This window comes from Galendromus occidentalis, unplaced genomic scaffold, assembly GCF_000255335.2.
Source record: "Galendromus occidentalis unplaced genomic scaffold, Mocc_1.1 scf7180000077442, whole genome shotgun sequence".
In the NCBI taxonomy this organism is placed as follows: Eukaryota; Metazoa; Arthropoda; class Arachnida; order Mesostigmata; family Phytoseiidae; genus Galendromus; species Galendromus occidentalis.
The window spans coordinates 289409-312713 of NW_003805430.1; the positions used below are offsets into that span (position 1 = coordinate 289409).

The 23305-nt window shown below is 51.2% G+C and overlaps 3 protein-coding genes across 3 annotated transcripts; 2 read left to right on the forward strand and 1 right to left on the reverse strand.

The window, feature by feature from the left end:
• Nucleotides 1–885: 885 nt before the first annotated feature.
• On the reverse strand, nt 886–3012 carry LOC100908363 (WD repeat-containing protein 48). Its single transcript, XM_029111463.1, has 2 exons — nt 1239–3012; nt 886–1100 (listed from the first exon to the last, which is right to left on the reverse strand). The coding sequence occupies exons 1-2, from the start codon at nt 3010–3012 to the stop codon at nt 886–888; spliced, it is 1989 nt and encodes a 662-aa protein (XP_028967296.1).
• A 3090-nt stretch (nt 3013–6102) lies between these two features.
• Nucleotides 6103–8607, forward strand: LOC114828224 (uncharacterized). The gene is made up of 6 exons (XM_029111464.1): nt 6103–6331; nt 6458–6632; nt 7196–7367; nt 7475–7632; nt 7744–7956; nt 8101–8607. The coding sequence occupies exons 3-6, from the start codon at nt 7229–7231 to the stop codon at nt 8404–8406; spliced, it is 816 nt and encodes a 271-aa protein (XP_028967297.1). The 5' UTR covers nt 6103–6331; nt 6458–6632; nt 7196–7228; the 3' UTR covers nt 8407–8607.
• A 6352-nt stretch (nt 8608–14959) lies between these two features.
• On the forward strand, nt 14960–18780 carry LOC100908507 (cytochrome P450 3A40-like). The gene is made up of 4 exons (XM_003743323.2): nt 14960–15019; nt 17617–17731; nt 17879–18399; nt 18502–18780. Exons 1-4 carry the CDS (start codon nt 14960–14962, stop codon nt 18778–18780), a joined length of 975 nt encoding a protein of 324 aa, XP_003743371.2.
• Nucleotides 18781–23305: the final 4525 nt, after the last annotated feature.

Consider the following 23305-nt stretch of genomic DNA (forward strand, 5'->3'; position numbering starts at 1 on the left):
CCGCAACAGCGAGGGTGCATAGCGCGGCGCGTGGAGCAGCTCTCTGACCCACCGTGAGAGTTCAGCTGCACCAGAGGATCTGAATTTTAAAGAAACACCTGTTCGTCTCATTGTTTCGCCGCTCTGCCCCGGCAGACCGTTCATTGCGAAAACTTATCTCGACGAGCTTCTGATAGCACTTTTCTTAGAATTCACTTTGAGGAAGAATCTTCCGGTGGGCAGATGGTGACTCTTACGCTCGCTACTCGCTCATTGGAAAGGATCAGGTGCATTGATCCTTCTTCGGACCTCTCCGGTGACATCCCGGGAAGGCTTATGGAGGGCTCACACCGAAGACTCAATATTGAAATGTCAAAATCTGTTCCTTGCGATGTCCTTCGCCTACGCCGTCGAGGCACGGCATGAAGACACTTGCGAAATGAGTTTCCCTTATTCCAATGACGATTCTTCGGGCAGAAAAAGGCGGAGTAGGGGGAAAGCAACGCATTCCCGCAGGCGCGCCGTTGGAACCGAAACCTTCGAATAGGGAAGTTTGGGTGAGAGGGGCAAACTGGGAATGGGAGATTCAGGTACAGTCACCCGCGTCGAGTTCACAGGGACTAGTAGGCCGTTCGTTCACCGCTCGTGTCGAGAGGACCTGTTTTTATAAGCTGCTAGTAAAGACTTTCGACGTGAGCGAGATCAGGGATAGTTTCGAGAGAACTTTTGGGAGAGCTAAGTGGGGATGAAAATATTCGAGTGTGGAAATTCAAGTATATATCTTTACATAATTTATTACATGGAACGATAGTCATGAATCCGACGATTCCATATACCCATCGCTTGCTCTGGGTCTACCACCCCGTTCTTCCGGAATTACTCAACGAGCTCAACGAACGTAACAGATCACTTGGTCGACCGGAAATGAAGGACGAGATCCCCGGCGCTTTTCCACATGAAGTGCTTCACCGTACGGAGATCCATGTTCGGGTCGAGAACTTGATCGTGACAGAGAAGTTCGACCTGACCTTGGGACGCAGCGGCGGGCATTGAGCTTGCGCCGACATTCGATGCGGCCGTCGAGGCCGCAGTCGTTGCGGCAGCTGTCGAAGCTGCCGTAGCTGTCGTAGAGTCCGCGGGGCTGGGTCCGGCTACCGTTGTCGTCGTCGTCGTCGACGCAGGGGCTGCGGTTGAATTTGCATTCGTCGCCGTTGCCGTCGTCGCGGAGGTGGCAGCCGCGGCCGCGGTGGGTTTCTCACCAGTTCCCCCCTCCTGGGAGTTCTGACCGATCACCTTCTCGTGCACGTGTTCGATGACTTTCTTGACTTGGAGCATGTCGATCGCTGAAAGCCTTTCCCGTCTCAGAGGTTTGATCCCCGTCGACGTATTGTGAGGTAGCAATAGGAAGGGAATCTTGATCAGAAGCGGCATGTTCTTCTGCACGATGACTTCGGTGGCCCAGAGTGGTAGCGAGTCGTGCAGAAGCTGTTGTTCCGCCTCCCTGTTGGCGTCTCCAACCAGCATCCGAACCAACGTCCTCCCTTCGGATAGATCTGTCAAAATTAGCGGAGTATGTTTTGGAACACAGATCTCGGGCCAATCTGTGGCGAGGCTATGTTGCTCCTCATCTTTCGCAGGTGGCCAGTATTCGAACAGCGATTGCAGCACTAGGCATCCGAGGTTGACTTTGGGGTCCTGTCCCTCCGGAGGGGTCAGGCCGACCTCTCGCGCGGAGACCCATGCCGCAAAACAGTCCGGATCCTCCAAATGTATGCACAATATACCGGTTTTCAGGTCGACAGTGAACCAGTTCGGAACGTAGATCATTTTGAAGCGTTTCTTCACCTCGGCTTCGAAATCGATTTTCCCCAAAATTTCCTTACTACCTCTTAATACGTCGTACAGAGCAACATTTTCATTTGTATCTTTGGTTAGAATGTGGCGTTTGTCGTTCAATACTTTACACTGCCGTATGCTGGCGCTCCCTTTTATGGTTGCCACGGGTTTCTTTTCGCTTCTCTCGAGAGTAGTCGCCGCCGTACCTATTTTCTCGTCCGCCAGCGACCATTTCCGTAGGCTTGAGTCCGTCGTCGCGACCCAGAGATGGCCGTCGTTGGTGAGGTGCATCTTCAGAATCGGTGCGTGCTCGACGCAGACGACGTCGCTTATCTCGGGGTTTGACAAATGCGTTACGTAGACTTTCTTGTCTCGGCCTCCTGAGTAGACTTTGGTGAAGTTCGGATCGACTTGCAACGCCCAAACGCCTTCCTGGTGGCATTGGATCGTCTCGATACACCGCTGTTGGCCCAAACTCCAGAGTTTGATGGTGCCGTCGGAGCTGGCTGAAAGACATCGCGTACCATCCTGGTTCAGCACGAGGGCTCGGACGTTGTCGGCGTGACCTTTGAGTTTTGGCAGTTTCTGTGTCGTTCGCGGATCCCAAACCCGGATCACCCGCTCGGTCGACCCGCTCACGATGATCGTGCCCGCCGAGTTCATTGCAACCGAATATATGCTGTCCTTATTCTCAGTGAGAGATGATGTCGTCACCGTGTTGTTCGAAACGCTCAAAGCGGACAACGTGTTGGCGTCCCATAGGTAAATGATTTTGTCGAGACCGGCCGAGGCCACTCGTTCTTGATCTTTGGCATAGGCAAGTGCCTTGACATAATCCTTGTGGGTTCGAAGCGTCGATAAACATGAAGCTTTGTGAGCATTCCACACTTTGACTGTCGTGTCCGAACTCGCCGAGATCAGGTAGCGGCCACCACAACAGAGCACAATATCATTCACCCAGTCGGTGTGATGTTCCATCGATTGGTTATAACTCGGTTCTCGGTAACCGCTCGCATTCCACACTCTGATTATGGAATCTCTACCGGCCGAATACAGGAGGTTCAGCTGAGGATCGAACTGGAGCGAGTTGATGCCGGAGCGGTGTTCTCGTTCGATCGGATCCCGAATTACGAATGACAGCTGAGTTTTCTTTCTGGAGCCACAATGGGCTCCGGATCCCTTGTGACTCGCTGTCATCTGCAATCGACAGAAAGGAAATCCCCGGTTAATCGATTGCGGCTCGACTGCCAAGCTCCGGGAGGGAGCGACTTTTCGGAGGCTCTATTGAAATCTCTATGAGTGAACCCAATCCTCGCGAGAGGTTTCTCGAAATGGCAACAAGGCGGACAAGCTACTGTCCGGCTCGAGAGCAGTTCAGCGATTCGCCGTTGCAGGCTCTGCAGCCCTCCATCGTTTACCTTGATCTGGTTCGTCCGTAGAAGCGACGCTATCTACGGCGAAGGAAACTCAACATTCTAAGCGCACCAAAGATTCACGCACGATCACTCAAAACAACATATCGATCGGAACTCCTCACACAGAGATCATCTGTGTCTGCTACTGTTGTAGTCGCTCACTTAGCAGTCAGTGCAGTGTCTACGTTCCCTCCTCCGCCAGCCGCCGCCACCTCCTATACAGTGTGTGTTTTGCACCCTCTTCTACACCGTACACTCAGTGTGGCTCGTTCGCATCTCTCTACGATCCTGTTCGATAATCGTACTATAATGAAGCCTTGGGAGAACCCGTTGAGGAGGTTCGGGAGCTAATTCGCGCTCAATTGAGTTTTTCGGACGAAAGGGGAATACAAGGGGGCTGATGATCTTTGCTGAGGTTTCGCGCCGGACCGGGCGGCTCTTCCCGCCCTTCCCGAGCTCGAATGACTCTGTACAATGGTCTCCGACGGGCTCATTCGGAACGCTTGCCTACCTTCGACATTGCGAGATCCAGCGTGACCGAGAACCGTGTGCCTCGCGCGTTCCGCTCATTTGCCGGATGCTTCGTAGTGGACAGCTATATCGGGGTAATTCTGGAACCGCGCCATCGTTCTGGAACCCGCTGAGATTCTCGACTTCAGGAACGTAGACTTGACTCTCCATATGACTGCTTTTTCTGTTCTTTTGATTTGACCTCGACCTCTAACTCGGGAAAGCCCCGAATTCCCCTCGGAGAACGGCACTCGGCGCTGTAGATGTCTGAAATATACCCATGATCTCGGAGGGCCATTCAGGTGGTCAGATACACTCTCACCGGTTCCACCATGAATCGGGATGTGGGTACTTTTTATAGTTGCCCATCACAGCGCGATGGGAAACTTTACGAGGTTTACCGGAATTCTCGTACCCCGGCATGCGCATCCCCCTGGCATCCCGGAATCGTCCCGCCAGACTTGATTTCTCGAACATGTTGTATATGATTGACTCACGGTCAATCATTGAATTTGGTCAAGCGAGGGCTCCATCTGATCCTCCTTGAATTCACCCCCTCTTCATGGAGCGAAAATCACACCTCGAGGATCATCTAGCTCCGGATGCAAAATCGGTTCCGATACTGTGGTCATGGGCTGGAAATTCAGTCCCCCCGTGCTGATTGCCGGAGTCCACGCCGGTCCTGTGTTGCAGACAGGTCAAAGACTCAAGCATGATGCGATGTTTCCATTCGTCAGAGCCATTTGAGGCTCATATCTCCTTAAGAATCGATGTCCCGAGAAAGCTTCTGCTCTCATGCCGAAACCCATGAAACTTCTGACATCGCTCACGCCGCTCACTCCTCATTGGCTGATACTTCGATCTGAGTTCATTCTCCGATTCACCCACGGAGTGCACCCTCGGGCGGTCATTCAGTATCAAGACCATGAAAAAAGTTAAGCCGAAAAATGGGATCCTTGCGCGGATCGCAGGAGGCGCTGTAGCAGCACGAGTGACAGCCGACTGTCGTCGGTCGCCGTGTAAACACAAATGGGGTTCCCTATTGGACTATCGCTTCCAAAACGGTCGCAGTTGGATTCAGACCGCTGATCGTTGCCTTTTCTTACGCGTCTATCTCTCTGCCCGTCGCAGCGAACGCTACTTGTCAGGAGTATTCCTCCGGTCCAACCTCTCGGAATGATTCTGGTTACGATTCCGGAGTGGAGAGTGCGCGTTTCGATCTCTGAAGCTTCTATCCACGTTTGAAGGCGCGCGCTGCATGCGTCCAACTCGGCTGTCAGAGGTACGTATCCAAGATGCTGCTTCTCCCGTTGATCGTGCATTTTCTTAGTGTTTGCGACATAGCCGAAGCGTACTCATCCAGGTGCAATACAGCTTCACAAGGCCAACTCTGAAAATGCGATCCGGTTCCTTCTACGAGTGAGTTGCATGCAACGATTCCTCTCAATCGAGTTAATGGCATCGGCACCAGCAGTAGTAGTAGCAGAGAGCATCAGCAGCGGCCGTGTGCTCGTTGGATCCATAAGTTGATGCCTTTGTTTTGTTTCCCGGCTGCCTGTCAGCGCGCTTCCTGAGAATCGCGTTCTCCTTTCGTTGCTTCACGTGGTCGAGGGCGAACCCGCTCCGCATCGAGGTCCCCCATTGCGAGCCGCCGGCCCCTCTCCGAGCTCGATGATCGCATGATACAAGCTTCCCCCGTGGATGTTTAAATTGGGCTCTCAGTGTGGATCATGAGCGCGTTTCGATCGAGCACTTTTTCCGGTGATTTGCCGAATGGGCAGAAAGTTCATTTTTTGGTCATCCGGATGAATAAGTCTTTCTGTCTATGGATCGGCGACGATTCGAAGACCTTCTCGAGTCTCAGCGTAGCGATGCCTCCATCCCTCAAATCGCCGGGGGCCGTGTCTTCGAAATTGATCGGTGGACAGATGAGCACCCTCAGCGAGACGATATCGCAGAAGCTTGCGAGGAGGACCTCCTGCCAAGTTTTTGTCAGTGTCAGCCTGAAGTTTTGCGACCAACAAACTGAACTCGATCTACTGAAGCGCATCCTTGAGGAAATGACCTTGCATACGGAATACTTCCTAGACCAGCCGGAACAGCAGCTCTCTGGATGACATGGACTCTGTCTGATACTTCGGGAAACACCCCTCTGTTCCCCTCTGCTTGTGCATGGATATGAGAGAGAATGTTCAATGGAATGCCGTGATGGTCACCATCTCCACTCAATTACATTGGCCGGAAAAATAAAGTTGAGGTCGACCTTCTCCTCCATCCTTGCTCGACTGATTTTTCCCGAAACTTCATCCTGAGGAACTGCTTCTTCGACATCGCTATCATTTGGGGATATTTCATGGCATTTATTCTCCTCGCCTTGACACTCTCATATCGCTACTCCCTCATGTGTCGACGTTGTGCTCAGTGGAATGTATATACGCTTCATCTGAGGGTCGGAAAACTTAACCGCCTTTCTGGTCACTTAGTTCGTCCCTCCGAGGGAGAAAGACTCAGTTTAAGCGCCGTAGAAGAACCTTATCCACGAGTGGAGCGAGTGAACACGACAGTATTTGCACCATTCGTACTCCACGTGGGTGAGTTCTAGCTGGCCGCATGAATATCTCCGGTCGACCTCTATGGTTTCCTCGACCCTAAGACTATCTCATCTGTCTCTATCAGGTTGCGGGAGAAGTTTCTCAATCAAGTTTCCATTCTTCTAGGAGAGAAGACGAAGACGACGAAGACATCAGTGTTCTCTCGACGCACAGTACGCACACGTCCTCTCTGAACGGCGCGTCATCGATAACCACTCATCACCACAGTTGCCCTCGCCACAGATCAAGTCGATCGAGTTCCTCGCTGTCAATTCATAAACCCTTCGAGGCGGCGTGTGATGTAAGTCCATTCCCATCATATCAACGAAGCCATGGACCATTCGTCATTGTTGTCGACACTTCCTCCGTTTGCAAGTCTCCCGAGGTCTAGGTGCCGACCCGTAGGCGCAATAAATATCTCATCGCGCCGAGGATCCAATCTACATGAATGGGCAATAAATGGTCTATTACCCGAGTCCGAATCCGCGATGAAAACCAATCTCGTCGGGCTGTCTCGCTCATTAGCCTAAGAATCCCGCCGTCGTCGTGAATAAGTCGATGATCGCTCTTCCGGGCGAGCAGAATATCCGTAGAAGGGACCCCGAAAAGAAATGCCCTTCTTTCGCAATAGCGCTGCGATGCTGACTTCATGGTTGAGAATTACTTTCGGAGTCGAGACTTCATCTAATTGAGACCCAATTCACTTGCATGATTCCAAATCGATATATTGCACACGGGAGAGTCCCAATCGAGAGATCCGTTCCGCTTGGCCTAAGGAAGTCACAACACTGCGAAGAGAAACCCATAGAGTTTATCTGTGAGCTTCCCGCGACACATTGAGACTCGAACTTTCCATCCTTTCAGACACATATTTGGTACCTCCTGCTCAAAGTCAGCATGAGCGTTCTGATGGCCACCGGCGTAGCTATTATCGCGAGTTTTATGTACAATTTCCCCATCATGCAGAAAGTCGAGCTGAAATCTCTGGAGAATGCGCTCCACAAGAACCTATATTGTCAACAGGCCGCTATCGATGGTGAGTTGACTGAAAAACATTTTTCAATCCTCGGCTCCAGTGGCGTCTTCAGGCTTGGTCTTACATGAGTATCGCGGTATAATACTCTCTCCCTGCCTCCCTTCCAGCTCTAATGGGCCACATCCGCGGATATGTGGAACGAAAACACGAAGGAGTTGTCGTTCTCTTCCTCGCGGGTTCCGAGGGTTCCGGCAAAACGTTGACAGTTGATACATTTCGCGAAGTCAATCCCAAGTGGAAGAAAATTGTAGCCACTCACGAGCAGGTCGGTACGAGAGGATCCGTTCGGAGCGGAATGACGTTATTATCATGAGCCACGAAATCGTCCCCGGCGATTCGTCAACCTACTGACCCCGATCCCTTAACGATCTTCCAGGGTGATCTGAACAAGATGACTCAAGATCAGCTCGTCACAGCGCTACGCGGAAATATTCATGCCTCAACTCTGAATTTCCTCTTCATCGATGACATACCAGATCTCGCGGAAGATACCCCTTTCGTAGAGGGGAAATTGAAACCGATCCTGCGAGCTTTGAAGTTTGAAAAAACTCTCGTTTTCCTTGTCATCACCTCGTATGAAGGCAACACGGTGAGCGAATCCCTTCGTCATGTGCGGCATATGATCTGTCGGTCCCGGTCCTGGTCAGTCGCCATCACACTAGGACCAGAGGAGAAAGTCCATACGCATGCTTACTGATATCCTGAATATGATAAATGTACATTCATTTCACAGAGCTTGCCGACGTTCCTGACGAACGAGTATGAACACCAAACCATCCTCTACGAGGCGATGCCTCGATCGTGCGTCGAAAAATGCGCCATTGACGTCATCAAAGCACTAGATGCGAACCCTCGATACATCGACATGGAGGCTCTAATGGACCGTATCCATTTCGACGATGTCGACGGAGTGCAGGTGTCGAGGGACGGCTGCAAAACTGTGCCTATCACTGTCGCGCTTTTCCTTTCTGAGAGCATCATTCAACAGGAGCGAGAGCACGAAATCCAACACCCCGAGCAAGGACCCAACGAACTGTGATACCGCGTCGAGAAGAAAGAGAATCTCCAGCGCATTCCGGGAGATGATCATCAGGCTGTGGTTTAGTGAGCACATCGAATTTTCCCACATATACATACATTGTTCTTGCGCCGGTTCCTCTCGTTTATGGAATGATGAAATCTCCGAGCGACTGGGGACGTGTGTTTTTACGTGTAAATATCCATGTATGTTTCTATTCGAATACGGCAGCCGGGCGCGTCGCAAAACTGTCGCGACCGGTCTCACTCGTTACGCATAAGGCGTTACTCGTCACGCGTGAGTCATAATTGTGGTGGATATGGAGCGGCGAAAAGTAACTCACCGATCAGAACATTCGAGGATGCAGAGCTGTGACGGAGCTGTGGATATCGTGCTTCCACATATTTTGACTCCTAGCTTTAATGCAATAGGATTTACGGTGCTATAAATGAGGCAGCATTGATGAATGTTGAGCGCGTGCCAACCCGCAAGCGATTTGAGTCACGATTGACGGGATATACTCGCGGTCATTTGCATCCCGACTGAGCTATCTCACACTAGTATAAGACAGCCGCAGAAGTTCTATTCCGGGACCAAAACTCTCGCCCACGTATCAGTATGAGCATGATTTCTTCCGTCAATTTGGTTTTGTTCGCGTACGTGCTAGTTGCGGCGTCGGCTCAAATGCTGCGTGAGTACACTTATCCGGCTGCTCTCCGAGCACACCATTCTTAGATCCTCTCGCTCTCCGAAGTCTCAGTGCTGAATCCGGAATGTCCTCCGGACAGCCTCTTATGTTCCAACACCGAGTTTTCTATCGGGCGATACCTTCTGTTCCAAGTTTGAAGAGAAGGAAACTTCGCGCTGCCGATCTCGCTAATGTTATTTGCGTTGGACGCGCGTCTTTACAGCTGAAGCTGGTCAGGGCCGCAACGGGGGCGGACCCATGAATCCCATGATGAATCCTTTTGGGTTTTTGGCGGCGATGAATCCCTTGAACTTCTTGCAACCTTTCGGTCGGTAGATGTCAATGGATGTTGGGAGCCACTGCGAGCTCATGTTAATAAAGTCCCGAGCATTTAAGATGTAATTGATCTTTTCTCTCGAAAAAAGCATCAGGGATAATTTAGGAAACCTTCGGGTTGAACCTCCGGAAGGATGGAATGTAAGATTTGTTGGTAGTCTTTCGTAATCTGAGATTCGGACCACGGACTATTGATTTCGGCGCGATCGAGCCGCTTGCGACGTATTTTCGGCGAGAGATGCAGCTCACTTCCCTTTCCCGCCGCGAGCCCGGGTTGAAGAAATTTCGGCGATATCATGAATGCTTGTTTGAATCAATTCAGGTACATGATTCTAAACTTCCAATGCCTACGCCTCATTGCGAAAATGCTCTGAAGTCCTCTCCTAAATTCCCGCGAGCGATTTCTATCAGTGATTCGAGGATTGAGTCAGCGGAACACTCTGAAGTTCCGAGAGAAGGAGTTTCCGGCCAACATTCGAGGGTGATAGTGGACTTCGCGATCGCAGGAGCGATACCGGACCTCGCGATTTTCCTTTCCGCGTCCGATGCATCCAACAGCTTCCAGGAATTCTATCAGAAAACTCTTCCATATCACCTCGATTTTGCGACGCGATAAGTAGTTTGCGATGCACCTTCTGATCGATACTGGAGAGGTTTTCAAGTTTTCAAGCCGACTGCAGCCGTGCCTGGACTCTCGTTGCGGCGGCAAGTGTCTCGAATGGTCCGACTGATTTGTTTTTCAGATCTCCTCCACAAAAAATCTCGAGCGGAGATTCCTCTTCCCGAATTTTCATTCTCTTGAGCGTGTTCAGACCCGTGCAGGGGGTTGGGACTTGGTCTGGATTGGATCCGAGCTCCGCGTCCTTCTCCGCTGCCCGCGAGCAGATCGTATTCCATTCTTCTAGTGTGCTCTCCAAGTGGAAGTCGATCGGAGCGGTCGACTCAGAGGGGAGACGTCCTTGAGTTTTCGGATCCGTTTTGTGGAGGCCCTCCATGCTCGCCTTTGCGTTTGCGAAATCCGCTCAAGTTTAAATCACGCGAAGCATACGAGCCCGCAAGGCTGGACCCTAGAGTAGCAGGACTGCTCGCTAATGATGCAGGGACATCACCGATGCATCCGTCTCGATTCTCAATGTATAAGGAAACCTTCCGGAGCGCACAGGACAAATTGAAGACGATCACCTGACTTTTCGAAAGAGCGTCCCAACCCGGAGCGAGGAGGACGGAGGGTGAGCTCCGATGCTTCTCCAACAGAGAATCCCAGTCCCGGTATCTTTTTCCTCAGCGTTGGTTCTCGAATGTTGTCCAAACTGAGAATTTCACACCACGAGAGCGAAGGAAATTCTCTCAACTGTTGCTGCTCGCGCAGTCGCTAACTCGATTTCGAACTCCGGGTTGGTTCATGGGGTGTTCTGGTGAAAGGACCGCTCATTCAATTATAGGGCTAATGATGAGGTGCTCCTGATTACTTGATCCACTCTGCGAGGCACAGCGCGATGACAAATTGGGAATGTATCCGAAGTCAAGACATTGACTGAGCGCAGGGAACGATTTCAACTTCCGCGAAGGGTCATCGTCATCAGAATTTCCCATCGATAGGCAATCTTCACCACTGAATTCTTTGAGATCCGAGTAGCTTCACGGTCGATGAGACTTTTCAGCCGCATATCATAGTGAAAATTCGCCCGTCCTCCAAAAAAAAAGAACGCGGACCTCTGCATCGACCGACTGTGTCCCTAACCCTTAATTTTCGAGAATCTAGAACACTCAGAATGAGGCTGGAAGCGAGGTACCGTATCAGGAGTTCAAAACTACCGAAATCGGAGGGGGGGGGGGCTCGAAGTCGAATCCATCCAAAATTAGGAAACAGCCTTAGACCTGAAACTCTCCAGCATGTGTTTGGAACGAAAAAGGCTCGGGCGTGCTCGAAGCGACGGCTTTAGGCAGTTTCAAGTATAGAGAGTCCTTGGATTTTCGTTTCTTTATCCTTTGAGATCCGAAATGACAGTTCATCCTGCAGGTGGTACGGGCTGTTTAGTAGTGAACACTTGGGGAGTGGGATGAAAGGATACTGTTACAAGGGGGGAGTTGATTAGAACTCTCGACGATAAGAATTAAGCGCCATCAGCAACCTACAGCCTGGCAACATAGAAGGTGAATGACGGGCGGGCGATCGAGCGAGCGAGCGGGCAGACGATCGCTCGAACAGCCGCTCAGTCTAAGGGTATACGAGGTTGAGACAGGAAACAATGGCTTTACAGACGAAGGGGTGAAATTCTATTGGCTTGCTTGCCTGCTCGTCCGCCTGTTCGCTCGATGGTGCGCTGGCTCGTCGGCTTGATACGACCACTCCAGAGCGTTGAACGAGATTCGACAAGAGACACTCCACGATGCCTCGATAGCGCTCGTGGTGGATTCCAGCGCTCGGCGTTTCCCTGGATGAGAATTCTCGAGAATGGTGGCCGTCTTGATTCTTGGAGCTAGGATGTTCCTCGCGCCAAAGTCGACAGGTGAAGTTCGGACTTTGGGAGGTGGACAAAAACATTCGGAATGCCGCTCTTAGCGTTGTTGTCCAAATGTGAATAGGTGAACACATGGACCCCTTTATTGATTTGGCCCGATGGTCTTCGGCAGTTGAAAACAAAAATTCGTCACATAAACACATTCGTACCGTAAGCCAGGCACTCGGCCCGACGCATCGGGACACAAAGCCCCTCAGCGAGAGGAAGCTCCGACCGAAGTCTCGAGCCAAAAAACGAAATCCATCCCATGTTCGAATCCGATTGATGTATTGCTGAATGCGCTCTGCAATAATGCCAGTCCCTCGTGAAGCTTGCAGTTGGCTCTCTGCGTCAGTTTGTCCGATCAGCCGGTGGGATGTCGAATACTCGCGTTCCGACCACCATCATCAACGTTGCCGGCTCAGGCGACCACTGGAGCAAAAAGTATCGAAATCGACGCCGATCTCCCATTTGAATTCGACACTCGAATAGGCGGCCAGCGGTGCGAGCGGCGGCGGTGGACCTGGCGTGGATGAAATCAGGGCAAAAAAAGTTTCAATTTTCGCCCTCACCAAACAAATCTGTCTCTGAACCAGTGGAGTTCTCGCCGCGAAGTCGCTGCTGGAAGCGGGCGCGCACGCACTGTTTGTTTTTGGATGAAAAAAAAACCATACCGACAAAGGAACACAGACGGGTTGTGAAGCCTCTTCGGCCGCCACTTCAGAGTCGCTGTGAAAATTCTCGTAAAGGGTTCGATTTTCGAAGAATTTGTTGCAAAATTTTCAGATCGCGCCATCGAACCGCTGGATCGAATCGACAAGCTGATTGCCTTTGACAGGCGTCAGAAGCTTCACAGCATTATCACACAGGTTTCCGCTGCCCGCGACGATTCGGTCTGCGTGAGGCAAACTCGACGACGGGAAATTTTTCAGCAAGGGAGGAGTACGATCTCTCGTCAAATTAATGCTTTCAGAATATATCCAGGTTTGGCAGGAAGAGGCGGTCGATCTCACCGGGATGGCTGAACGTTCCTGAAATTTTGTCCCCGCGTCGTCCTTGGAGCTCGAGCTCGAATCCGCAGAGCACCTCAAATCGATGGTTGCTAATGCAGTCCAACTTGTCAGAGAGTCTTTGCGGAGGAGATGGCGGCGGCGGCTTAACAAGCTCCCCGATCCGATGCGAAATGTTCATGACAAGCGTTCAGCGCATTGTGGGCACCTGCGCCTAATCCTAGATGGTACAAAGAAGCTACTAGACGAGGAACAAGGTGGTGACAGGAGAAACGAACCAAGGAGAACGGTGATCAGGGTCCGCGGATTTGTGGGAGCCTAATTCGATTAAAACACGCGAGAGCGGAGACACGACGATGTGGGTAGGCTGATGGGGTATTATATGTACGAGAAATGAATCTTCGCGAAGTCTGTCCCGACAGGTATGGAGAGTACTTCGAACTTGAGCTCGATTGGAATCGGGAGAAGCAGCGACATGGCGAGAGCGATGAGGTTGTCTCGACTGCGTAAATACGGTGCGATGTTCAATGGCGCTGGCGTTTTCCCGAATGCGCTTCATCGAGAGGCTCCGAGCCGCGAGCGATTATTCGAATTCGCTCGGAAACTCTTTGCAACGCAATATGCAGATATGAATTTATGCACTCTTCCTCAGTGGTATTGTTCCTGCTCAAGCTGAGCTCGGCGGGCACCACCTACCACTCGACTAGGGGTTGACTGAATTGTTGCAAATGAGAAGCAAGTGCTCACGCGCTGGGGTACAGCAGCAATGTTCGGATTCAGTTTGGGTCGACGACAGAGGAGCGAGTGAAATGCATTGCGGCCAGACAAAGAACTACTGACCTCAACTACGATATAGAGAAGCAGATTTTCGCCTGATTCCGGCAATCCGCGCGCTCCTCAGGCGCATTAGGTCGTCGAGAATGAGCGATAATGACTCAGCTCTAAGATCTCAAGTCCAGCGCTCGGATTTGTCAAATGGGTTTTCCAAGAAATTTCACCGTGCACACGAGTTCCGCAGATTGGTCTTCATTGTCTCGGCTCCATCGGCCCTGACAGGCTCTAATCGACATCGCTGAGAAAACCAACGGTCCTCAAATCAGAGAGACTTCAGCACCTCACGATTTTTGATGCTGTTTTTCGACAGTCCCACCTACTCTTTCGATTCTCGGAAATCCCTAGCAGCATGGCTGCAGCAAACCACTTTCCTCCTGCATTCCGAATTCAAAATAGTTCTGAAACTCCGAAAGTTGACGCTCTGCGTTGTATTCGCTCCTTCCTTCTCTTGAAGCCCAGGGACTCGAATTTGTTACAGCTCATCGTGCTATCGGCAATTGCAAGCGGTACCGAATGAGTCAACTCGCAACGCTACCGCGAACAATGTTGGGACAACAGAGCCGGTGTGCCATAGATGGTGGTGCCGCTGGTGGTGGCGGTGGTGGTGGTAATTTGGCCTGCACGACCGAGTAGATGAATGGAATGGTGTTTTAGTGAGAGAGTGATTACACCGCTCCCCATCGGGTCCCCGGGTCTGCTCGGGACCCCGTCGAGTAGGAACGAGCGAACGAGAATACTTGTTCATGTTCACTGTCGTCAATTCCGAACACTTCGCTAGTCGAAGACCGCTATCTGCTAGAGTCTGACGGAGAGCGGACTCCGGCGGAATCTCTTCTTTCAAGGTCTCCTCGGAGTGCCAGGACGATGAGGGCTCCGTAAGAGGAAAATTATTCGAAATTTCTCGAAGATTCCAATTTATAGCATTCGGTAAGCCCCGAACTCGCTTTACTTTACTTTAAACCCCTTAACTCGATTATCGTCGATTCAATTCGAGCGGAAAACCTCACAAACTCCTGCGGACACCGAGTCTATTGGACGAAACAAACCTCAAAAAGTCTCCCTCGCAAGTCCTCTGGCGATGCGTCTTGTGGCAATCGATTGTTTCAGAGGATAAAAACGAGCGTTTGAAGAGCGAGAACTCTACGAGGGAGAGTTTCTACGAGCGCTTGGGCTCGCCTCGGAGCTCCGGGTCCCCACACACTGACATGTACATCACACCTGTGCTTATCGCCGAGGGACAGAGGGACGATAGCTTATCGCTATTGGTTTGTAGTACTTGAGAGAGCTCGTTGCTGGTGGGGGACAATTGCGCGGGCACTCGGTCGCGAGAGAAATTCAATGACAAACCCGGCATCAACACCGCTCTGACACTCTCAAATCGAATCTATACTCCGAGCGTTCCGCTTCTTTGGAACCCGATGGTAAATCCGGAAGCAGCGCATCGTCGGACTATGATTCGAATCCGAGGTTCTGATCGAACGAACGGTCTCGTTCCACTATCGGCGATTGAGTGAAAATCCTCTCGGAATCTCTTCGACAGGACAAGAAAATCTCAAATTGCTGCGAAGGGCTCGTCGTTAGTGACCTACGGAATACGTGCCATCTCTGGCTACCATACTACGTCCCATTGAAATTCAAAGTCAGAATCTACATGATAAAAGCCAGCCTGAGAAATCTCCGAGGTGGTCCGCAGTGATCTCATCACACTATTTGCTCACACTTGCTCTTTGTCCGTGGTGTGATGCTGCCGTTAGACTAGGAGCATCGACTTAAATAGACTTTTTGCGAGGCATAACTCTTCCATTGTTCGACAACTGGCCCCGTTCTCAAATCAGTTTTGTATATCTCATAGTCACCCAGCTGCATTTTCGATCATTGGCTTTCTTACGCGAACTTCTCGAGAGAGAGAGATGCTTTGTCCCATTACGAGCCTCACGCCCGGTCGATTCCGCCTGCCGAGGAAGAAGACCAACTCCAACTCGAGAGGGGGCGTGCAGCGACTAGACGGCGAAGAATGCTCTTCATTCCTGAGTTCATTCTCGACAGAATGAGTGGACTGGGAGCTGTTTGGCGCCGAGGAATTCCGTCAGCAGCTTCCGACTCCCCCGGCGTCTTCGACTGGAAATTCGATTGACGCCACGAACTCATGTCCCGGATACTCCCATCTCAGAAGGTCGCAACTCATCGGGTACCGAAGTCCCAGACGGGGAGCACAAGATGTAAAGAAGTCAGCGACCTGTAAAACTCCTCACTGGAGGCTCGGCCTGCTTGGACTCTATTGCCTCTTGAGACGTTGCAACTTCAATTAATGCTGAGTAGCTACTTCTTCAAGCTTCAAGTTGCTCAGAACGAGGGAAAATCGGTCGGCGAGTTTTCTGATCATACAGCGAACTCGCCGTCGTCTGGAGCACTCTCGTGATCTATGATCAACGACGCATACTGAAACTCGTGTAGGAAGATCACTCTGCGTTGAAGAGAGACCCGAGCCGCGAGTTCCGTCCGCATTCCTTCGCCTCCTCTGCATTGACGATTTGCATGCAATCAAGCGGCCGTTCGGGCGGTCTCTGGTTACATGTATCACGAATTCGATTAGTATCTGAACGAATTCAGTGCTCTTGATGCCTCAGGTCCGCACTGGGAGCGGTTCGCCCACGGCCGAGGGCTCGCCCAATCCATGGGATATGGGATCGATAGAAAACCTAAGATTCGTTTCATATTAACTTACAGCAAAAACTCGTTCTCGTAGACTGGCCAGTACACAGATTTGGAGGTGAATGATGTTTTGGCTCGAGCATCAGGAGCGGGCTCCCTCGTTCGTACGCTTGGTCGGCCGATCGGTCGGTCGGTCGTTCAATGGTTCGGAGGAGTCCAGTGAGAAACGAACACCGGATACTAAACAAACCCCGTGGAGTCTCCGGTCAGCGGGACCTGGAGATCCTCTCACGCAATCGAGACCACCTAAGGGCAGTCGCAGCACTCCATTCTGGATAATCCTATTAGATTAGCTTCTAGCTCCTCGTTCTATTCTTGCGTTCTCCTCTGCCCGCTCGTTGAATAGTTCAATCGGAGTTCAATATATAATCCTAAGAATAATATTAGTAAGACCGGCTTCTCAGTCTGTCGTAGTCCTCCGGTCGCGCTGCAGTGCTCTCGAAGACCGAGAAGAGGACGCCTTAGATATACTCTTCCTAAACCATTGACAAAACGGAGATTTGCAGCCGCAGCACCATTAGCTCACAACAATGAGCAAAATCGCTGCTTGACCCGTGGGCCATAAATTGGAGCTGAGATTTGGCGGATGCGAACCGAAGCCTTCGTCGCAGCCAAGGACTCTTCTTCAACTCATTGTTCGCTTGAATTCCGTTTGGTTGCGTGCTCCGGTCGCGGCTCGTGCAGATTCTTTCGTCCCGTCTCGGTCTGAAAATTTCCACCAGAATTTAGGGCCACGAGAGTGACTCGATTTGCTCGACCCGACTAGAAAACTTTGTTGCGTCTCGCTGGACGAAATTCCGTGCTACGCGAAATATATGAATCGGACATATCACCTTTGGGACGCCTATGTTTCCCCGTGCAAAGCAGTCCGGAGGGGAGTTCCTCGGTCGGCGAACGGCGAAGGCCAACGATCGTTCTCAGGCGAAAGAAAGAAGAAAGAAATCGAGCATAAACAAAGTCATCCGCACTTGTGACAGACAAGTCTTATCATCACCGTTGACGAGTTGACACGGAACACCCCTCCCGAGAATTAGGCCCGTACATACCGCAACCGGTTCGCGATTTTTTTTGAACATTCCATTTCTGCGCCTCTGATTTATTGTAAGCATCATGAGAAAGCTCCGACTGAACTACATACTGGAGGAATAAGGGTATACCCTACGAATCGTACGGCAGCTATCTCTACTATTTCCTCTTCTGCGAGGGCCGGGTGGACATCTTCAATTCGATCGAAGAATACAACAAGAAATATGGAAGCGTATACGGTACGTGTTCGGGTCTGAGTCCTGTTCTGCGGGTCAGCTCTCGAGAGGGGATCAAAGAAGCCCTCTCGAGTAGCTTCTCGAAAGCCCACGCTTGAACGATGACGCAGGAAACCGGTTCGAAACTTTGAAATCACGACGTTCCCGCAGTGAGGTACAAGGAATGGAAACTGGTCCGGCCTCTTAGCAGGAACGTCATGACGGGATCGAAACTGAGACTCATGAGAGATCAGTTCGAACGACCGGCGAACCTCCTCACATCGAACTTGGAGGAACTTGCGGACACCAATGAAGAGATATCCACGGCTCATTACTCGCACGCTGCAGTCATGAACCCAATAGCAGCCGTGACCTTCAGCTTGGACATCGATGCGTTCGATGATCCGAATAACAAATTCCTCGAGAGCTTCACCGGCTTCTTCAACGGCAGCTTGGGATTCAATCTGATTATGGCATTCCCGAGTATTCTGAAATACCTGCCTTTCGTCGAGTATCCGCCGGAAGAAATTGACAACTACTTCCACCAGTTCTCGAGATCGCTGCTCGAAAAGCGTCGGGAGCAGATCAGGAATCCGGAAGAGTTGGACTTCCTCGATTCCTGGCTGGAGAGTCAGAAAGCGAACCCAAAACTCAGAGACGACTTACTCATCTCCCAAATGACTATTTCTTTGGTAACTGGCTCCGAGACTTCAGCCTATGCGCTAACTTTCGCCATGTACCTCTTCGCCACACATCCATAAATGCAGGAGAAGGCTCACCGGGATGTCATTTAGAACATCTCGGATCCCGACAACGTGACATTCGAAGACTATCACACGATGAAATATCTCGGGGCTGCGATGTGGGCAACCTTGAGGCTGTATCCAATGGACTTCGTCACCGACCGAGTGACGAGTGAGCCATGTACGATAGCCGGGGTTTCTCTAGACAAGGGTATAACCATTCACGTCCCGACGTGTACTGTCAATAAGGATCCGGAACGTTTCCACGAGCCGTCGTTATCCAAGCCGAAGAGGTATTTGGGGGGCGGCGAGAAGACTCAAGAATCATAAGTTTCGGTGAGGGGCCCGAAAACTGCGTTGGGAAACGATTCGCCATCTATCAGCTGACAATTTTCATGGCGGCCATTCTACGGTCAGTGCGTCTGGAACCCGCCGACGACGGGGTGTACGATCCTTCTCTGGAATATCAGGCTGAAATGGAGAGACAGCCCGGGCAGATGTTTCTGCATGTCCCGAAAGACACCCCGAGAGTTAAGGTCGCCTCAAGACAAGCCTGATATCAGTATAGCCGCATCATATGGATCATGATCATTCAATGAATTGCAGAAACGATCTGCTCTTTCCGTCGCGTCGACTTCTCCTAGTGTACTCAATCCGTCATCGAAGCGTCAATAAATTATCAAGCTCTCCGATGCTAGTACTTCGTGACTTGGCCGATACTTGTCGTTTTCCGGTGGGGCATTACAAGGCTTTGCGGTCGGTCGTGTCTCAGGCAGAAAGGGTATTCCCACCCTGGATAAACATTCTGGGCAACGATGCCCGATATCCGTGTTATGCTCATCTCATCAACTCATCAGTCATCGGGTAACCGTTGCCGTGTTGGCTGACACTCGAAGCCGTGCAAAAAAGAGAGGACGCCCACCTGCGTCGAATGAAGAGCTCTAACAAAGCTCTTCCACGAGATATCCTCCATGATATGGCAATCGATGCGACGTGTCTCGATAGACAAGATCGATTCCGGTCCGATATTCCCATTTCGCCGCGTTCGATCCAGAGAATTTTCCATCCACGCAGCTACGGAGAAGTTTCATCGATTCTTCTGATCAATTTTTCAGAGAGAATTCCGTCGTTTCCATGACTGTAGAACTGTCCCGGAGTCCTCAGGCTGCCTGAAGTCAAGCTTCAATCCTCGGATGACGGGACTCCGCGGGGTCCTTTCGTTATGAAATGGAGATCCTCAGGCTACTTCGGCGCAGAAAGAGGTACTTCGGGGCCGGCCTGTGCTGTCTCACAGCGATCGCTCTGGCCCAGCTGTATTTCATTCGCGAGGGTCCGAAGCAGGATATTCTAGACGCGGAGATTGAGGAGGAAAGCCTCTACGGAGCTTTCGAAACGAGGTATGAAGCGACGGTGATCGAAGAAGGGTTTGTGGCCGACATAATGAGCGAGGTCGATATGGTCAAAGGGGGAAGTAGGCTCCTAATCGAACTTGTGGAGTGCAATCTCAGGAGCTGGTTCAAGACCTCGACGCACCTGCTCCTGACCAGAGACTTCAAGAGCTTCGTTCTGGACGACAGTTTCTCTCACGACGTAAGGATTCGACCAATGCAGAGAGTAGTTTTCGTCTGCTACAATTATTCAGGTATTCAAAACGTGGATCGACGCATAACGAGCTTGGTGCACATGTATTCGAAACTCCCTCGAAGAAGAAACGCGACCGACCTCTTGGTCGTGATGACCCGAGCCCCCGAATTAGTGGATTTGGCCATCGCGACCCAGCTGGAGCATTCTCCAGACGACTTCAAAGAACAATCATGCTGAATGTTCCGCTCGGCGCAACAACTCCTGTCAGCACCGTCTGCATCCGGAAATCAGCCGTGAAGCTTCCGTTCGGCTTCAAAATGAATATTGAAAACACCCACTGGGCGATGCCGTTCAATGCGTGCATCGCGTACTGGAGTCAGAGCGATACGAGAAAAGCGTGTCCCCATCTACCGTCAAAGTCACAAACCCTCCGGGACATGGAGTTCCGTGAACCGTTCGCCGGATATGCTCTCCTCCCCGTTCATAGCGATCTCGAGCCCTGCGTCAATGAATCTTATCATTTCGCAATCTATGACTTTCTGCCGAAAGTCCCTGCTAGAATACCGTATGTGGTGGACAATGGCCTTGTCTCGGCCGGTTTCGAAAAGTATCCTGTCGCATCCGGAATACGAGGGCATGTGCTGAATGAATCAAACTTGGCCATCATGTTTTTTCTCGGATCATCGATTTGGCTGCTGAGCGACGCATCATTCATCGATTCGTTCATGGCTCTACTATGCGGCCTGGAAACATCAGCTCAAGGTTCTCGAAAAATGAAACGTCGAGTCGCGATCGCGCTCTTCATGTGGGTCCTGGCGAACATGTTCTTCACTTTGATTCTGGTGGATGACATGACCTCAACGATCAGTGTACCAAGCGGAATGCGGGTTGCTCGTCTCCGAGGTTGCTCGTCATCTACTTACAAAGTCGAATCACGGAATTATAGAGTCAAGCCGCCGTCCACGTTCTGGAGAATGTTCCTAGAGCCTACCGCCCAAGAAGATCTTCCCCCGACGACACTGATCGTGTGCGGTACAGGAATCGACCTCGAACGGATTCGCAATTTCTTCGGCTTCGATAACATGTATCGCATCCCGCTGCAGAGAGATGATCGCACGTGGACTCTGTTCCCCAAACTCTTCGGCATCGTAAGATTCCCGAACCTGGGGGCCTCGAAGCCCGTGAGGGTCATCGCTTCTTACGCGGATAATTCCGAATGGAACGAGTATGCTTTACTAATGCTGACATCCGACATTCTCCGAGCGCCGTTTGATAAATCAATAGAAGAAGATTCAAGGTCGATGAAAAAAACGATTGAAGAAAAATACGGTTGCTGCAGCAGAAAAAGTGAAGCGAACGAAGATATCCTGAAACGGATCGCCCTCTTCAGAGCCGAGCAGCAATCCACAGGAGGGCAAGGACACGGAGTCCCGATCAATTTCCTAATATTGACCTCAGTCGCCGGAATCGTATGCTGCTTGGTTGAAGTTCTCGTTCATGGTTTCTATCGCTACCGTCCTGGAAGATCCGAGGAGCAACCCTGCCCGCTCCAGGCGCTTATGAATCTTCAATCGGGGCGAGACGGGAGCCGAATAGGGTGGCGTGCAATCGAATCATCTGAGAGTGGGTCACGCGTCTTCGTGGCTCTCGATTGGAAGAAGTTGCAGGAAATACGCGAAAATCGAAGCCAAGGCTCGGGTGGGGACGCTAGCGTGGAGCCAAGGCTCCGAGTGCTCGAGATTTCTCTTGAAAACTCTCACGTCGAAGCACAAACAGCTCAATGATCACACGCGGCTGAGAGAATATCCGCGCTTCCTTGGCGGGAGAGTTGGCGGGATTTCGTGCTCCGGCCGAGCGCGCTGGTGTCATCATGCGAGAATACAGCGCCGTTCAGCAAGCTTTCCGGCTCCATCTTGTGGGAACACTCGAACTCGGCAGCGACGCCGATTCCGCGCAATCCTCCACTCAGAGCAGAGAAAACCGCGGATGACGGCGAGTGTCTTTCTTCTTTTTGGGTTGTGCCAGCGGATTTCCTCGCTGCATACATCCATTCCTCAATCCAGACTCGAATGAGACGTTATCGATTATGTGCGATAACCGTAGTGACTTAACTCTGTCTGAGCTCGAGGAGCTGCTAAAGTAGGAATTCATAGCTGTTTCCATGTAGCTGCAGATTCTAGGCGCAAAGTGTCAGTCTATACCTGTATCGGATGATGACCCCCGGCACGCTTACCGAAGGCGATTTATTGGCATTTCCCTGTACAGCCTCAAATGACAGGGCGTGAATAGAGGTTTTGTGAAATGCTTGGGGGGCATCCTGATTCGAAATCGCGGTCCGACTCCTTGACTGTAGAGATCCCTGGTCTTCTGGGTAGCTATTCATTTGCTATTCGTATGGCAAGGGAGATTACTAGAGCTCGGGAGTTCAGGCACTGAAAATTGCCGAAAATTGCCGGCGAAAAGGCCCTGTAATACCTTAGAATAGGCAAAACAGGCGTGATAGGCGGGGCAAACGCCGCATCAAATCGTTCGTCGGTGCCGTCTGATGAGAGATTTGCGTGGCTTCCGGAGCGCCATCGGTTAGTAGGCATTCATGGCGAAATCCCTGGACTTCCGAGCTCTAGAGATAACATGTCCAAGAGGGAGATGAGACTCGCCTTCTTCGAGTGCGAATTGTTTCCCTCTTCATCCCAATTTGCGATGCTGATCGTTTCCCTCTCGAGCTTTTGCAACGCTGCCAGAACCGTTTGTTGATCGGATCGGCGAAAAAAGTCTTCTATCAGATGGAGCGAATGCTCTCGTTTCCGACGAGAGGCGTGTTCGCAATGAATGAAAATGAGAGGGGGTCATAGTTCTCGTTCAGGATTGGGGCGACCCTCATGAACTCATGGTGAACCAGGCTTGGCATGATATTTTGCATGAACTTCATTCGAGGAAGCGCCCCTATTCAATACCGTCAGATGTTTTCGAAAATAAATTGAGCCTCAATTGCGATGTCTACCTGCAATCACATTTGGTTTGTGAGGGATTCTAATCATCACTTATAACCTCTGGGATGATGGATGATTTATCCTATATCCCGGACGGAGACACTGACAGCTCCAGACCCTGACGAAGTTTCCACAAGATATTATGTCGGCGCAACAAATTCCCAAACTCTCATCCTACGGATGCGCATATCCTCAGGAATCCATTCCCGTGACTTCTCCAAATTAGATTCCGAGTATAAGGTATCGAATTCGCAGCGACTTCGATGCATGCCGATCCGTGG

Bases quoted from the DNA above. Each gene is read 5' to 3' on its own strand.
- LOC100908363 (XM_029111463.1), bottom strand. From the start codon at position 3,012: ATGACAGCGAGTCACAAGGGATCCGGAGCCCATTGTGGCTCCAGAAAG. The intron at 1,101-1,238 runs GTGAGAAACCCA...ACTCTACGACAG, and splicing joins CTCCCAGGAGGGGGGAACTG to CTACGGCAGCTTCGACAGCT.
- LOC114828224 (XM_029111464.1), top strand. From the start codon at position 7,229: ATGAGCGTTCTGATGGCCACCGGCGTAGCTATTATCGCGAGTTTTATG. The intron at 7,368-7,474 runs GTGAGTTGACTG...CCTCCCTTCCAG, and splicing joins TCAACAGGCCGCTATCGATG to CTCTAATGGGCCACATCCGC. The intron at 7,633-7,743 runs GTCGGTACGAGA...ACGATCTTCCAG, and splicing joins TTGTAGCCACTCACGAGCAG to GGTGATCTGAACAAGATGAC.
- LOC100908507 (XM_003743323.2), top strand. From the start codon at position 14,960: ATGTACATCACACCTGTGCTTATCGCCGAGGGACAGAGGGACGATAGC. The intron at 15,020-17,616 runs GTTTGTAGTACT...TGGAGGAATAAG, and splicing joins ACGATAGCTTATCGCTATTG to GGTATACCCTACGAATCGTA. The intron at 17,732-17,878 runs GTACGTGTTCGG...ACGTTCCCGCAG, and splicing joins GAAATATGGAAGCGTATACG to TGAGGTACAAGGAATGGAAA.